Genomic DNA, 17,464 nt, shown 5'->3' on the forward strand with positions numbered 1-17,464 from the left:
CATCTTCTATATCGCCTTAGTAGCCTGTGTTACACAATCCCTCGCTGTCGGGCGCTTTTGGGGGTCTGATCAGTGAAAGGGCTGCTGGAATTTCGATGTAGTCATGCTACAGCCTTAGATGCCCCACTGCTATAGCCCAAAAATTAACAAAAGTTTATGTTGTTAAGGCTCTTAATGTTATAAAAGTTAAAGTTATAACGTAATCTTACATATCGATACGCCAAAATAGTTACTCAAGTTCAGTTACTCAAGCAACTGGATATGATTTTGGAAAATCATATTCAGTTGCTTCAGTAACTCTTTTGGGGCGTATCTTATTTCAAATCATGACTGTGAAAGATTTTAAAGTGACAATATTTATTTGGCACACATAATTTCAATCATATACAGATGTGTAATACAACAATAACTTTGATCTCAAAGTCAAACAATGTGCAGCTATCAAACCATATATAACCCTCTTGTTCCAACAAATTTGAGTGGATAACCAAATATTTATAAGTTTTTACCAAGTTTCTGTACATCAATAACTAGAAGACAATAGCATGAAATTTTGCAAAGAAATTTACAAATCTGCAATATTTGCAAAGGAATATAGGACATGAGTCCAAGAATTTAAACATATGGTCATCATGTTTTGTTCTGATCATTCCCTCTAAATAATGCAATCAATAAATGTACTGAGTTACTAACAGTCAGGCAGTGTTGACTTCTTTTCAAATTGCTTAAAGACTTAGAAGCCAGTAAACTAGTAAAGGCCTTTACTAGGGTATACCACTTCTAGTTATCTAGTATTACTTAACACTAACAGTATCACTTACATTTTTTTCTTTTACCGGTAGTGTTATATAGTATCACTTTCTTCTGACATGAAGAGGCTTTCAAAATTGATACATCTCAAGTTTAACATGAGCATGTATGTCCTTCTCTACTGCTTTACCTACATGACCTAGATTTATGTCATTATAGTTTTCTGTTGCTGCAATTGTATATGTATATGGGCTGAAACTAAGGTGAGCATGATCTATTCAGACTACATAGACATACACCCTATCTCATATGTCTTGTCCACTGTATGCAAAAGATTCTTTCTTGCAACAAATAATAAGTTCCACATCGGACAAGCTCTATATACCTGTGATCCCATTTTTGCGTGTAGACAACATAGTCATGCTTTTGTTCAAATGTCTAACCACTTTGTTTAACATTTAGAGCCATCACTTCTCCAGTTACAAGTAGAAGTTGGTAACAATTTCCAACTGTAGATATGACATACATTAAATATTACTTGACACAAGGTTCCTACACATCCTGGTAGTAGTTGTTGAAACTGAGTCTCAGAAGGAAGTCTTCAAGATGAGGCTGGTAACCACGGGCAACCAACTTCTTCACCACTGCAAGTAAGACAAACAATGTGCTTAGATAAAACAGGTTTACTGTTTAAACATTAGTTTGAACAGTGTATTGATCACCAACATCAAAATCTACCATTATCATATCAAAAAGATAAAGTTTTAATCAGCAACAGCAAGGAAAGAACAGGTAAACACTTAATAAATGGGGACAGGAGGGAACAACAAATCTTGTGGAGAAATGCCCTGGGCAAGCTAAGGGTAAACTCTTAATTAACTACAAGACAACTTGAAAAGGTATATCTTGCTGTATGGGATATGCACTACGAACACAAACAAGTAGTATTGATGGTCTACAACTACAAGCAGAAGAAAAAAAGCCCTACCTCTGTAGAGGAACTCTGAATATTTCTGGAATGCGTGGAAGGAGCTGGCCATGTTGGGGTAGGCCAGGTGGATGGCCTCGTTCCGAGTCTCGTCAAACTGCCAGGAATGGGAGACCAGCTGAATCCTGAACTTCAGGATAACGGTGAAGATATCTGTGATGACCTTCATCACTGGTCCAGCCTTCCTACTCAGCAGTGACCTGTAACATGGAAGAGAGGAATCATGTACATGTATTGTCTCAAAGACTGTTGAAATACAGCACACTGTAGCCCCCTTACAAGTTACATGTAGGCTACTACAATTCTTATGACAGTCTTCCTCATTAGAACATGAAAGATCACAAAGTATGCCAACATTTGGGATACATCCTAAGATCTCATATTCTTCACCATCTGGTCCAGAAACAGGACTGCTAACCACTGGACCATGTATAGCACTAGCTGAGAAATACTGTGTTATATTGATGAATGTTACACCTTTAAGGTGATAGGAAAAGCAATAGAATACTAGTAATTACTGAAGCAACTGTATAAATTTTGTAAATGATCAGATAGCATACGAAATATATTTCCTCAGGGACTAATAACTGCAAATACTATGTCTGTGTACTGTACAGTGTGAAGTGACAGAAAGTTCCATGTAGCTGAGTCTGACCTGAAGATGGCCTTGTTGAGGTACTCAGCATGGCGCTGGTGCAGCTCGTCCAGACTGTGCACATTCTCCCTCAGCTCCTTACAGAACTCCTGCCAGCTCACGTGGATGATCTGGTTCGACACGTAACCCTGCATCACCCCCACAAAGTGCTGCATCTCATGTCTAACGGGGAGGAGAAAATAAACAAGGTGACAAAACTGACAATAGGGACCGGCAAACTGTAAAGAATGAAAGATAAACAATAAAGTCCCCATATTCCGAATATCACGAATCAAACACAATAGAGTAGATTTCAGTGTAGAGGACTTTTATAATAAGAACACCAAAAGTGTGACTGTACAATTCTCTCACCTGAACAGCTGAAGCTGCCTGTACTGGGAGGAGTTTCCTGCCCTGTTTGTAATGGCTGCAAAAAAATTGATGCTATTGGTAAAACTGTATGGTACAGTCTATCTTTGTCATCATTAGAAACTCATTACAAGTACATGGACATGGACATGGAAAGCTAAAACTGAATGTGGAACCTTTGTGAAAAAGCACATACAGGATCGTATGCATAGACAATTGGGAGAAATTCTCCCCCTTGGGAGATTTCCAGTAATTGGCAACCAATAAAAGACTTGGCTCGGCCCTTTGGGGTCATGTGATCCCACACCACGTGATCTCAGTCCTCGGCCATTTTATCCCTGTCTGCAGGGGAGTGAGGATGTTTGATAAGTCATTTCATAGACAATTCAACTAAGAAGGGAAAGAAGGGCACTTACCACATCTTTTCAAGTGGAACCAGATGTCTTTGAGTACCCATGAGATTCTCTTCAGCTGCAGCATGAATGAAAAGATCTGTAGGACAAGAAGTAAGACAAGAGTGTTAAAAATGAGTTTAGATATAGTAACATGAAAGCTCTCACCAGTAACTGAGCATGGAAACATTTCTTCACAATGCTTTTTCTCACCTTGTTGTACTTGTTGATAGTGGTGTCAGTGATGACAATATTGAGGGGCCAGTCCACCTGTATATTTAAGGACAAGAGCAAAGTAAGTCATCATTGGACAGCTAACAAAGAGATTAGTTGATTCCTCAATGTCCTTACTGAACATACATGAGAAAGTATGAGTCTTTATGAATCATTAAGTTAAGACATCAAAAGTTTGGTACATGTACCTTGTAACGAAGCTCAAGGCAATCCAGCGTGTCGTGAGCTGAAAAAAATAAAGCCATGTTCAAAACTCTTGAGGCTTAGAGTGATAATGCACTACCAAATCTGAAAAACATAAAAGCAGTGTCAAAAAAGCAGTCAACCAACCATTGAGTTTGAAGTGTTCTGGCAGCCACTTGAGAGCAAAGCTGAAGTTTGCGGTGTAGTCAGAGTCTCTGTTGATTGATGTCTGGATGGCTCGGGTCAGCACGCTGTTCAACACCAGCGGGGACAGCAGCTCTTGTGGGGACAGGCCCTGGGCAAGCTAAGGGATCCAACAAGTTAACAGTATGTCACAAGTCTACATCATGAACTTATCAACAACAAGTCACCAAACTACAGTAAAGAAAGTAAACTGTGGTACTGTCACATGTGACATATCAGGACCATTCAGGAAGGAAGATAGAGAAGAAAGGATAACATCAGAAACTGGACTTGCATGACGCTTAATGAAATATTAAGAACAGAAACCGAGAAGGGTGGTGAGTAGTCATTGCTGAAAGATCTTCTGACTGTGGTGTCCCAATGGTCAAATAATCACTAGATCAGACTGAGGGATAGATGAAACATGAGAGAGAAGCCACCAACAACTCATCATCAAATCTGTCAATAAACCAATTACGTCTCCAACCAATGAAACAACAGATCAGCATCAAAACAGAACAAAAGGAAAAACTAACCTTGTCAAAAAGCTGGTCAGATATAGCATGACCAAACTCCCCATCCTCCATGAGTAGATATGTCCGCAGGGCCTTGAAATGCCGTTGTGCCTTCAGTTCCACTATGAAGTAATCTACAATGGCCTTATTCACCAGGGTGATCCTGTTGGAGGTCATATGTTACAGTGGATAAAGTTTCTTCAGAATTGAAACCTTCCATACAGTTTCTAGTTACATGTATGGACTATATAGCTTTAAGACGCAAAATTTGGTACCTTATTTGAAATTTTAAAAATTAGTATTGCAGGTATTGAATGAATGTCCTATTCATTTATTTCTGAATATTGTGTCCATTTTACCATGGTCAATATTGACCAAAGGAGGCCAAATACAGTGTAAATGAGTAAATGTACAGATTACATAATACAACATGCACACATAAATCAAGGGCAAAGACCTCACCAAGACTCTCAAGACCATAGACTTACTGGGCAGTTAGGGGACTGGTTATGGAGCGCTTGATGAGTACAGGGAGGGACACTATGTCCACACTGTCCACCTCATCACTGGTAGTGGAGCCATAGTCACCAAACATGGCATATGGTATCACACCAAGGTTTCCCAGCAGATCAACAGATGGAGGGTTATCTGTGTTCAAAAACAAGTACCGCTTGTAAATAATAAATCAGCTGATTAAAGATCATTCTTCTTTACCTGTTTTATGTTAACAAAGGATTGCTTATGTGTAATTGGATCTCAAAATCATAGTTTATATGTCAATGAAGGATTGAAGGTAATAAAACATGACAAATAGCAGTTACTCAAGCTACTGGATATGATTTCTGTTTTCAAAATCATATCCAGTTGCTTGAGACTTGCTGTTTGGCAATAATCCAATGTACATGAACAGTAATTTCTGACCACATAGAAAATATTTACCCAGCATATCAAAGTTGTCTGGCAAAGGTTCCACCTGCTGATCTGCCCACACCTTCTTGGCTATATTGGCAGACACTGTGCCTCGTGCTTTAGATACAACCAGTGCTGGAAATGGAGGGAAAGGATGACAAACAATGTAATAGAGTCATTTCAAGATGCTGTGGCCATCTTGGATTTTTCCGGGTCATCCTGGGTCATGCACCAAGATGAGCCTGGACAGGAGAGTCCCTGGTTGAAAGCATGTGTAAGGGTATAGCTATACCGTCTTCAGTGAAGTCTGAAGCAGCATTTCTACCATATCATGAAACTGAAATACTTCTAGACAATGACTAAAAAGGGATTACTTACTTACAATGTGTGTATCATTATAACACGCAGAAATGCACGTATCTGACCTTTGACGTCTTTTGTATGCAGTGATTTAAGTACAGCAATGCCCTACAAGTCACAGTGTGACTTTTCCTCACCTTTCTGTGCATCGCTGTCTTTCTTCTCCTGTGGATACAGCAGCCTCTGCACACTGGAGTCAGAGTGGTGACCATGGACGTTCCTCTCCTTGAACCTTGACCTCTTGACCACCCAGGTGGAATCTATGGCCTCCTTGTACAGGATTCCCTCCACTGTGGAGTCTGAGGAATGGCCATGAGGAATCTTCCCTCTGGAACTCTTTGGAACTCCATGTTGAGCATTGGTAGGAAGAACAGGTATCTGAGACTGTGGTTTGGCTATGCCATCAGGTTCTAGCTGTGTTGCAGGATAGAGAATGTCCTGTGCAGTAGACTGTGATGCATGGCCATGCTGGCTACTTCTTGGTTTTGCAGCATCTGGCTGTAGAGACAAATCTGATGCATGGCCATGTTTGCTTCTTCTTGGTTTTGCACTGTCTGGTTCTAGAGACATATCAGAGGCATGCCCATGTTTGCTTCTCTGTGGTCTTGCATTGTCTGGCACTTCAGACAAATCAGACGGATGTCCATGTTGGCTTCTTGCCACCTGTCTTGTACTGTCTTGGTCTTGCTCTCCAGAAATTAAGTCTCCAAGCACAGAGTCAGAGGCATGACCATGCTGTCCCACTCTTATCAAAGGCTTCTTTACATCCTCCTCTCTTATCTCCCCTCTGGGGCTGAAGGCAGAGTCAGAATGATGCCCGTGCTCCCCTCTTCTAACCACTCTCTTCTGAGTGTCTTCCTTAACTTCCCCCCATGTTGTCAAAACTGACTCGGAGTGGTGTCCGTGCTTCCCTACCCTGATCAGTGCCTTGTGGCTCTCTCCCTCCTTCATTTCTCCACCAGCAGTGAAGACAGAGTCCGAGTGATGCCCACGTTTCCCTACCTGTATGCCAGCCTTTTCCTCAGCTCCATCTCCCATTCCTCCATCAGATGTAAACACAGAGTCAGAAGGATGACTCTTCTTTATGCCATCTCCACCAGCAGGTGAAGTTATCTCCTCTTCACTGAAGACAGAAGACAGGGACGAGTACCCATGCTGGAGGTCAGCAATGGTCTGAGCTGGAACTGATGTGTCAGATGACTTTCTTTCTTCATGGGGCAAGTCAGACCCTATCTCTAACAACACTTCATCAAGCTTAGCTCCACTCGCATCTTCCTGCGCTTCTTCCACTGTTGACTGGGACTTGGGCAGGAATTCTTCAATAGACAAGTCCAGTAGATTCCTGCCTTCCAGGATGGAATGTAAAACCATTGGTGGTTTGGCCGATGGCTCTGCTATAAATGAAACAAGCTTCCCTGTCTCTACACTCTGTTCTGGACTCTCAGCAAATGAAACCAGCATTCCTGTTTGATCTGCAACATTTGGACTGCCAGATCTTCCACCTTGCTCTTCACCAGAATTTGGGCCGGCTCCTTTCTTGAGATTCTTCTCCTCTTTAAGTAAGAAGTTGAGACGTGCCTGGTCTAGGCGGTGCCGCCGGATCTTCCACAGAGCTCTCTGCTCTCTCTTGGATGCTTCTTCACCTAACTTGGCATAGTACTCCACTACCTGTTCCCTGTAGGACACATGATAGTAAATATGGTGAGAACAACTGTGAGGTACAGGAGAGAACACGAGACACGATGTCACACTGCAAATGCTACAGAGAGCAGGATCAGCCGTTCTATGCTTTTACGGCAAGTCTTGTCCAAGACGATGGATAAGTACTATTGAACACACTTTCCCGACACTGCCCTGTTAAACAATTGTTGCTGATGCCAAGGAAAGACACTATTTGCAGGTAACAAAGCCTAAGATAGCTATAGAAGTGGATCTCATAGGCATTATGCCTCTTTTTCCAAAATCTATGCTATGCTAAGATAGCAGTTTAAGCTTCCACAAGCACACAATTCTAACCACATTGTAGATAAGGGCAAAGGCATTAAAGTATACCAACATGATCAAGAAAGTTTTCATGGGTTAATGTAATCTAGTGTTAATATATGAAGTCCTCCTGACCTGGCTTGTCTCTCCAGCTCAGCCTCAGCCTCTGCCTCCTCACTCTCCCTTCTCTTCAGTCCCTCGATAAACGCCACGTCTTCCTCAGCTTCCTTCTCCTTCTCTGAGGCTCGGCGCTGAGGGAACAACAAGCAGCACGTCAGAGGTGGGCATGATTTTCATCTTCAATTTTACTTACAACTGAGAGATGATACGGACACAAACTCTCATGACTACATAAGCATCTGATGAGCTGGCCAAACTGATGAGCTGGGAACACTTACAGACAAACAAAGGATGTTGTCACACCATATTTCAGAATGTTGTTTGTCAATTACTTTAAAATCACAATATCACACCATATATATATATGTCAAAAATGTTGAATTTATTGCTTGTTCGAGATAAGAAAATCCATGTGTAATCTGTGCATCCATCATAAAATACAGTTTTGCAGTTTCCCCGAGAAGGGCAGAGTTGAGTCTTGAATGGTTCTTTACCTGAAGGTCCTGTTCCATCTGCTCTTTAAGTTCCTGGAACTGTTGTCTTTTCTTGGCATCAGCCTCTTCCAGTGCCTTCTGTCTCTCACCTGAAGAGGGTAGGGGTATATGTATTAATGAGCCATATAGCTTTCATTCATGTACCTCAGCTATACTAAAAGATTCCATAGGAGATAAAACATTACAATATATCTAAGAGATAAAACATAAACATTAGACTATTGTTTTCAAAGAGAACAATCCATTTCTCATTGTACATGTACCACTGTAGCCACCTTACAAACGATGTACCTAATATATTTCCCATGGTACCTACTGTACAATTACCAGCACTTACTCTGGATGCGATCTATCTCCTTGGAGGCCGTCTGTCTGGCAAGTACCACCAGGTCCTGTCTGGCTTGGACCGCTCTTTTCTCCTGTAGGAAGGACACTTGTCCTAGTAATCTATCTTTCACAGATTCTTCTAAGTGTTCCTCGATTTGAAGTCCACAGCCATACCACAGTAAAAAAAATACCTATTCTGACATTAACTACCATACACTTTGATGATGACAAACTTCATGGGGCTTACTTTTTCCATCCAGATTAGTGGGTGAAACTTAACCTCATAAGCAGAAAATTAACAAATATTTCCAAACTTTTGACATGTCACATGAGAACAATGAGCACCATTGTACCTAGAAAATTCTAGAATATCACTATAGCTGTTTCCCTGAGTCTAAATAAAAAAAACTAAAATGAATGTTCAGTTTGTGGACTTGCTCATATGTGGTGTTGATCTCAGACTTACCATTTCTTCCCTGGACACAGTCTTGTGTCTGGCTATCCCCTCCATCTTGCCCACATACTCCGCACACCTCTGCTCAATGTTAGAGAGGTCCTCCATGGAGAAGGTCAGGGCCAGTCGTGGGACTGGGACATCTCTGGTGCACAGGTGATGCTGCAGGGGGTGGGGACCATTATTGGAAGAGCTGGTACAGAATCCTGTACAGTCACACTTGTAAAAGGGACCACCTCTGGTACACAAGGACCACTTGGCCAATGTAACAACTATTTGGTGGTTCCTTAGGTAAGTTCTCCCATTAACACAAGCATTAAGACTTCTATCTATAGTGGCCATCTGCCTACATAGCTTTTATTCACCCAATCTTGAGCAGTTTGGATTGTAGTTCAAAATTTGACGCACAAGACATCAAGAGACAAATTGTACAAGCAGTACAAGGGATGTTTGACTGACAAGTCTAACAGCTAAATTCACTACATTTGGAAAGTAGAATTCAAGTGCAGAAAAACACACACAAACACACACAAAGTTCATTAAAGAATGTTGGTTTGAGATTGTGACTCACCCCAGGACAGCAGAGTCTGAGCAGGTTCAGGGACTTCCCACAAACAAAGATGTTGTTGGCCAGGTCTGCCAGGAACAGGGGAACACTCTCCTCTACTGTAGCCGTGGCAACAGTGAACCCCTGGGTCCAGTAGTGCTTGTCTGAAACACAGGAATATAAAACATATTGAACATGAGAAAAAAAATTAGACTTTTCCCCTATTTTTTGGATAACCATAAAACTGTCCTTAACTGCACAAAGCACATATACTCTTCAGACGTCATCTCTTTCATTTCATTTAGGGTATGATATACTTATTCCTCTTTTTTAAAAATGTATGACAAATTTTTTTCTTTAATTCTTTCTTTCCTTTGAGAGCTAAAACGAGAAGTAATCACCAACCTCTGAAGCACAGGAACTCATCATTAACCTCTATGGTGTATTCCCCATAGATGTCTCGGCATATGCCATCAAACACCCAGTCCTGGACAAAACTGTCATAGAGAAAAAAAGGCATTAAAACCAACAGAGAAAAACGGAGAACAATAGCAGGATACTTGAAATCAGTAGGCACTATACTTAGCATAAAGAGTTGCTCACGTGATGTAGGGTCCAGTGGAGTGCTGTAGTAGGGACAGTAGGGCTGGATAGTTGTCTGTGTTACAGGCATCAAGCGACTCCTTGTACAGATATGTCAGCAACTTCACCCCCTGTTGGTGCCACAAGAGTACATGTAGGTCAGATTTATTGGAAATACGCAGAGAAAAGAAAACTTTGAATACTGTAGCATACTGTTTAGAATGGAATATAAAAATTTGCCCAGAACAAGCTAGGAAAACTACAGAGTTTGTGCTCCTTACTGTAGGGAATCCCTCCGGCACTCCTTTCCTCCCAGCAGGGTTGAACTGACTGGAGGATGAACACATACACAACTCTGCAAGGTACCTGGAAAATACGGTAAATCATAAAAATGTAAAACATAAACTTTTTTAGTGGTGAAACAAACAATTTTTGTTTTAGGAAACTATCAAGATTGAACCGAGGCATGTATGATTTATGGGTAGAACAATTCACTAGGATGTTACACTTACAGCATCAACTTATAAAAATACACACAAATCAGAAGAGGCAGCAAACTTACTTGATCTGTGTCCCAAGCTTCCTGTACAACATCTCTAGGTTGAGTAGAGACACACTGGTGGAGCCAGACAGCACGTAGTACCTACATGTGCAGGGGATACTTCTCTGAGCCATTATAAATCTAAACAGGAATAACTAAAAAAGTCTATAACTCACTTGTCATAAAGTACCAAATTTGGCACAAACGTATTCTACACAAAAGTAGACATGGAGGCATCCCCGGGGGACCAAACACGCAGGAATTTGCGAACCAGCAGCTGCATGGTGGCGGCACGTCGGAATCTGGCAAGTTCGTCTGTACAGTATCTTTCTTCTTGTCTTGCATTTATAGTTTAGAATCTTCTGAATAACATACAGTATTCCTACCTATAATACTGCAGGTACTTCCTGAGACCCCCTGTAAAGGCCTGGAAGATCAGTCCACCCTGGTAGAAGGAGTCCATGATGGGTGGTGCAGCAAAGGTTGCTAGGCGACGGTAGTTGGTCCCGATCTCAGCAAACCTGCGCAACGTCTGTCGCATGGCCCCAGGGGTGGTCCCAGAAATGTGAATGCCTTCCCTCACACTGAAGGACTGTGTCACCTACAGATAAATAAATGGCTAGTATGTAAACAGTATTCTGTGACTAGTTTTTGCACGAGAGATTTTTTCCAAAAGCAATATTTATAAAACACTGAAAGTAGGGGTTAGTTTCAAGATAAGTTTGTAGAAGATTATCTCTTCATTACCCTGAAAATATCAACAATGTCCAGCCAATACGAACCAATTACCCCATACTTTTTTATTTGATGTCTGCTGTTCTTAACAACAGGCAACTGATTTTACTTTATAAGTGACTATCAAAAACACATAAAGATATCAGATATCATCAGCACACAGTTTACCTGATCCAAGATGAAGGTGTGTGAAGGTACTCCAATGAGCACATTTCGAGCATCCCTGACCAGGTCCCTCTCCTGTACCATGTAGCTGACTGGTTTCTGTACTGTGCTGCTGTCCAGCCCTGATTCCTGCACTTGTCGCTGTACCATGGTGTACATGGCGTCAAACACCTCCCGACCTGCTTCTGTCAGGTACGGCTTCTCTGTGGGGCCTGGGACACTGCCAAGGAGAATCAGAGAAATGTTAAGAAAAGTGCCTCTTGTCTTCTACCAGTATACCCTAGTTTCAAACAAGATCTAAATCATAATATTTCTTTAACACTTTTTATGAGACTTCAAACTGCACAGATACAAGTGTCTGCTGCCTCTGGGAAATCAAGAGAAGTACACTTTTGTAGCCACTAATACAAGAAAATGAGTAGCCAATTTTTGAAACTTCATCCTATTCTGTCCTCAATTACATATACACTAAGATACATAAAACTTATTTCAAGCCTTAGCTTGGTAATCATTTTCAAGGCTTTGTGCAGATGCCGAGATGACTCAAACAAAGTTGCAATGTGAATGGCTACAAAGGACCAACCATCCGATAGTTTCCCAGGTCCTGTGCTGACTGGGTTTGTACGTCAGTGCCTGCTCCCAGATATCCTCCTCCACCAGCAAGTCTGGGCTGGGAGTGGTCAGACTGGACTCTGTGTCGGACGGCTCCGTGAAACCCTCATCTTCTGACAGCTACAGCACGGTAGTACAGGGGATGGCATAGACAACATGAACTTCAGCATGCCCTACCACCACATGAGGTGTGGAGGAAGGAGGTGATACTAACAAAAGTTCTATCAGCAGCATCAACGACCACTCCTTCCCTAATAGTAACAGACAACATTCTACAGCATATGGTTCTTAGATTCAGTTAGAAATCATATAGACTGGAGATGCAGACTGCTCTATAACGCACTCCCCAAACCAAACACAATTCCAATCATGTGTTATCATCTGTATAATCTGGAGCTCAAACATCTTAGAAATTGTACGATTTGTAATACAATTATTCTAGAAGCCACACATTATGTCTCCCAAAGTAGACCTGTGTTGGTCATAAGAAGGTATTTGATATCTGTAATTTCTTACCTCTGTGTATGGATAGATCTTAAGTCCTAGAGCCCTGGAAAAAGAAAACGACATCATGGAACAGTAAATGTAATAAATTGCACTTTAATAATGCAAATGTATGGTTATGATAACACATAACATGGTTATGAGATTCATTTGACATCTGTACAAAATGAGGAAAATAGAGAGTTCTGACAGAAACACTAGAACAGATCTTACTGAGTGTCGGTCTCATCAGGCAGCTCAGGCAGGCCCAGCTTGATGTCGATGCTGCGGGTGTGGCTGTGTACCAGTGCGCCGTACAGCGTGCTGTTGGTCTGCCTCTCATACTGGTCATTCTTCATGCCCTGTCAAACAACAGGTTACAGGTACATATGAATAAAGAGACCACTGCCGCACCAACCCACCCACCTACTCCTTTCATATCCAACAGGGAAAGTGCTCTATGTGCCTTAACATACTTTATGTGGCACATTTCATCATAGCATGAACCATACCATTGATTAAAACCATTGATAGAAATAAATTAATTTATATACAAGACAACAAAATTTTGTTTTACTTTCAAGCATATGATCAATTCTGACAAAAGTCAGTCATTAACATTGAAACCTCGGAATTAAGCTATCTTACATAAATCATTATTATTGCTGTATTGTCACTAGCATTTGTGAATGAGTCAGTCTATGAACAAGAGAACTCAAGAATAGCAGGTTGAATTGGTTTCATACTTGGGGTGTTGGTAGCGTCCTGGTAACCGCTGTTGTAACAGGTAAACATGTCTGGTCTATGTTGTATATGTGAGATAAAAATGTCTCACAAAAGTCATTTACTTTTGACCTCCGAAGTCAATTTGCAAAATACTACACATTTTATTCTAATAATTTCTCTACCTTCAGCTGGAACAATCCATTTCCCAACAGGTCTTGGCCAGGAGTTGCCTCGAACAACTGGGAAAGAAATGGTTTGATACTAGTAGTGAGTAAATGAGCAAGTCTATGTGTATAATTATTCAATGATCTCTAGCAGGCCTTGGAAAAGTATTTAACACCAATTTCCTCACTTGACTCAGCTGAAACAGGTAACTAGCTTTGGCTAGGATGTTAAATGTCATGTGTAGCTTTTCTCAAGCATGTTAAAGATCCCACCATACTAATAGAAAAGAGTTGGGTCCATCCGAGTATGAGTGGATCAAACCTTGCACTTGCAGTCTTCAGCTCCTTGTAAGTTGTGCCCACTGTATACTTAAAAAGGCCTAAAGGCAGTTTACTGGTTTTGCAAAACAAACAATGCTGGTGCTACACATTTGTAGATACCCTTTGTTTCATTTTAGAAACTCCTGGCTGTTTCTGCTTTTATATAATATCATAGTGATGTCAGACTGAGCATAACATGTTTAAAACTACATATGTAACATATACCTTCCATGACAGACCAGGCTGTGGCTGACCAGTAGAGTACATAGTTATCATAGATGCTGGTAATCCATGTTCAAACAAGCTCCTGGAAAAAGGAACAAGAACCATGAGTAGACAGTCCTACACTTACAGTTAAACAAGATTGTTCTCAAAATAATTTGCAAGCATACCTCATTGCAAGGACCAGTTAAAAAAACACTTTATAAATCATAATCTACATAGTTCTAAATGTAGTAAAAGAGGCAACAATTATGGATCTCAACACAACTTGCCTATCATACTGCATGTAGCCATGGAAACTGTCCTCAAGATACTTGCTGTCTCCATAAAAGACAGGACCACAGGGGCAAAGCCATCCATTCATCTAGAAAAAAACAGGGAGGTCACTCAAGTCATAAAACTGTAAAATTATATATAGGAGAGGGTAAAATGTGGGTAAACAGATTTGTTTGCCATTCATTTCTATTGCTGTAGTAAATCCTTGTATACTTTCTTGGTTATTACACTGAATTAGAGTATTAGGTTCTATTTATAATTACTGATTATGTGACTGTCATTTCTATGTTTTTCTGTAGTGTTACATATACAAGGTAGAATGGAAGTGAGACAGAAAGTGTTGGTACATGAAACATTTACAAGACATTTAGAACTTAAAACTTAAGATTTAAAAATGTGCAAATGTCAGTCACTTACTAGTACCACTATGCAACTATCGTGCAAAATATACAAGTTATATTATAACTATATGTCATCTTACCTCATGTCGTTTCAGGTTTTTCATTGGTAACTGCGGGTCATGGTAACCAATAGGTGGGATATCTGGTTGACTCCCTGATCTAGCCAATCCCAGAAACAAGCGCAGTACAGCCTTGATGTCTGCATCTGGATCTGTGAAGACACATACAGTGATACACACAAGTGTTACCAGAATTTCTGTCGCCGCACATGCGTTCTGACCTCTGTGAAAGGGCCTATGGTCGAGACAAGACTGTCCACATCTGACGGGCATTCACCTGTGACATAACATATAATTTACCAGGATTCTTGTCCCCGCACATTCGCAGCGAACTCTTCGAGAGCTTATCCAAACAGGATGGAATTTATCCGCATGAATGTACAATCCGACATGACTGGGTTGCTCTAACCCAGAACCCATCGTGACTGGATCATACCATCTACAGTAACATGCAAAATATCATATGTAATCAAACCATATAACGAAAATTTGCATATGGTATGCAGGTAAATTTTACCTGCTTCAGAATACAGCATGTCAACCAAGTGCTCCAGTCTGGCTGCATCATCGAATCTTCGCTCCAGCCTTAGTTCATAGACAAACACCAACATCTTGTCCTTCTCGGACAGCTTTTCCTGCTTCTCGACCCCTCCCTTCTCCGCCAACCCATTTCTTCTAGCAAGCGTGTCCTCAAACAGTGTGTTGAACAGGGTGTTTCTCAGTCGGGAAGAGATTTGTTGTTTTGACAGCTTCGGGCGGACTATTCTGGGCTGTCTAGCGTCCACTTTGTAGTGGCTTTTGCACAGTTGTGTGAACAGATCGGTGATCCCAACCTCAGCCATCATTAACAGCTAACGATCTGTGCTCTGGGAAGGAATCTTAATGCTAGAGAACCAAATCATTCTCCAAACAGAAAATTTTTCGTCTTCGCACCGCCATCTTGAAAATTTAGCGCCAATTTCAATCCCACAGTGCACTTCGAGGCCCTTATTTTATCCCATCATGCAGCGCGCAGTAGGGCAATTCAAAATGGCGGTATCAACAAAAAGAACTTCGGGTTCTTGTGGTTTTCTTTGATTCATTTGAGTTGCTCGCACTTTTAACACCACTATTGTTTCCCGAAAGGACAAAGCCACGATGTATCGCGCGTTGTATGATTTTAAAGCGGATGACGCGTCGGCGCTTTCGTTCCGAGTGGGCCAGCGGTTCACCCTGCTGAACCGCAGCGATGCTCACTGGTGGGAGGTGACAGACGACACCGGCAGGGTCGGCTACGTCCCGTACAACTACCTGGAGAGAGATGAGGTGAGAGGGGCTATTATTCATCGTATGGTCCTTATGAAAGAAAGAGAGTCTGAAGCTGGCCTGCCTTGTCTCTTAGAAGATTTTCAAACAAGCTTGTACACAATTCGAATGACTTGGAAAAAGGTAATGATGGAGGATTTTAACCATTCACCAAATTTAAAAAAAGTTGACTCAAATCGAAAATTCCTGTGAGTTCGGATTTTAGCTGGCAAAGTTTATATTATCCATATCATTAAGATCACAAGTTGGTATGCCACGCCCACCTGTAGACACACCCACCTTTTTTGGTGTCCGGCATATTTTGAGGTCAGTGTCACATGCATTGTTTTTGTAAACGTGCATTGTTAAGATTTATGAAGCAACATTAGAAGGATATTGGAATATTCAGGAGTATAAAGCCTTGGTATGACATTCTTTTGGCTGATACCATTCAGGAAATCCAGTGACAGCAAGATAAGATTTGCATAGATAAGATATTAGTTAATTACATTTTCCACATTATTAGATACAGTCGACTTTAAACAGCCAACATGAATTCCTGAAAGACCTTTTGAAAATACTGTTATACAAACTGCAGTAAAATTGTCTTTGTGGCTTTCCTCCCGAATTTGGTTTTGCTGGCACTGGTCAATGCTAATCAAATTAACTCATTGGATGATCGATCCAGGTTACCCCATCCCAGGGCTTTAGCCAGCTCGACATTTTTTTCCGTCAGCCAATTCCCATTGTCGCGATAACACTTTTCCAGGAGTTAGAGAGACTGAACTGAGACCTTGAAAAACGGGTTTTAATGAGATTATCGTATGCGAAAGGGCACCGACACACACTGTCAACAATCATAACAATTGCAAAACAAATAGTGTGTGGCTTTTACGGTCGTGGACGGCGTCCCCAAGCAGCCTGTAGCTTCCACCAAGGAGCTTTTATCAGATTGTCCGTCAAAGTTGACGGATTGGTTTTAACATTTTTCCGTCACACGCAGCAAATTTCCGTCAATTGACGGAAAAACGGACGCTGGCTAGAGCCCTGCCCCATCCTCTGATTGGGTCATTAATCTTCTGCCGTTTTCTAATCTTGTAGAGTGCTGAGTGTGGAGATATCATCCTGTCCATTGACAGAGGGATTGAGCAAGTTCACATGGCAGCCATGAACAATGGTGGCACATACACAGCGCATCATAGGGAAGTCTTACAGTAAGTAATGACTGGGATGTTTGTTTCTTTGATTTTTAAGAATTTGCAACAGTATGGATGGTATGAAAACAGATTGACATTCCTGACACCATCATTGTGATTATAATATTACAAATAGATCCACAATAACGATTGAATAGGCACATAATCAAATTAGATTCTGTACAAATATACCAATGAAATGCACATATACAGCCATACAATGGTATATTAATGATGTAATTGAACACATTTTAT

The 17,464-nt window shown here is 41.1% G+C and overlaps 2 protein-coding genes across 2 annotated transcripts in view; one reads left to right on the forward strand and one right to left on the reverse strand.

The window, feature by feature from the left end:
- Positions 1-339: 339 nt before the first annotated feature.
- Positions 340-15,614, reverse strand: LOC118416923 (gamma-tubulin complex component 6-like). Its single transcript, XM_035822225.1, has 31 exons — positions 15,247-15,614; positions 14,751-14,881; positions 14,266-14,357; positions 13,997-14,078; positions 13,469-13,525; positions 12,795-12,922; positions 12,594-12,627; positions 12,049-12,197; positions 11,469-11,685; positions 10,952-11,166; positions 10,587-10,667; positions 10,306-10,390; positions 10,046-10,155; positions 9,848-9,939; positions 9,467-9,606; positions 8,908-9,057; positions 8,452-8,533; positions 8,115-8,203; positions 7,636-7,751; positions 5,655-7,192; positions 5,188-5,292; positions 4,737-4,896; positions 4,270-4,411; positions 3,698-3,854; positions 3,556-3,593; positions 3,347-3,403; positions 3,158-3,233; positions 2,745-2,799; positions 2,394-2,555; positions 1,739-1,938; positions 340-1,394 (listed from the first exon to the last, which is right to left on the reverse strand). Exons 1-31 carry the CDS (start codon positions 15,572-15,574, stop codon positions 1,303-1,305), a joined length of 5,160 nt encoding a protein of 1,719 aa, XP_035678118.1. The 5' UTR covers positions 15,575-15,614; the 3' UTR covers positions 340-1,302.
- Positions 15,615-15,809: 195 nt separating this feature from the next.
- Positions 15,810-17,464, forward strand: part of LOC118416924 (NCK-interacting protein with SH3 domain-like) — a gene marked incomplete in the record, with an annotated part of 10,749 nt that continues 9,094 nt past the window's right edge. Inside the window, 2 exon segments of the mRNA XM_035822226.1 lie at positions 15,810-16,034; positions 17,115-17,227. Coding sequence (XP_035678119.1) covers positions 15,867-16,034; positions 17,115-17,227 — 281 coding nt within the window.

Source organism: Branchiostoma floridae, chromosome 5, assembly GCF_000003815.2.
Source record: "Branchiostoma floridae strain S238N-H82 chromosome 5, Bfl_VNyyK, whole genome shotgun sequence".
Lineage (NCBI taxonomy): Eukaryota > Metazoa > Chordata > Leptocardii > Amphioxiformes > Branchiostomatidae > Branchiostoma > Branchiostoma floridae.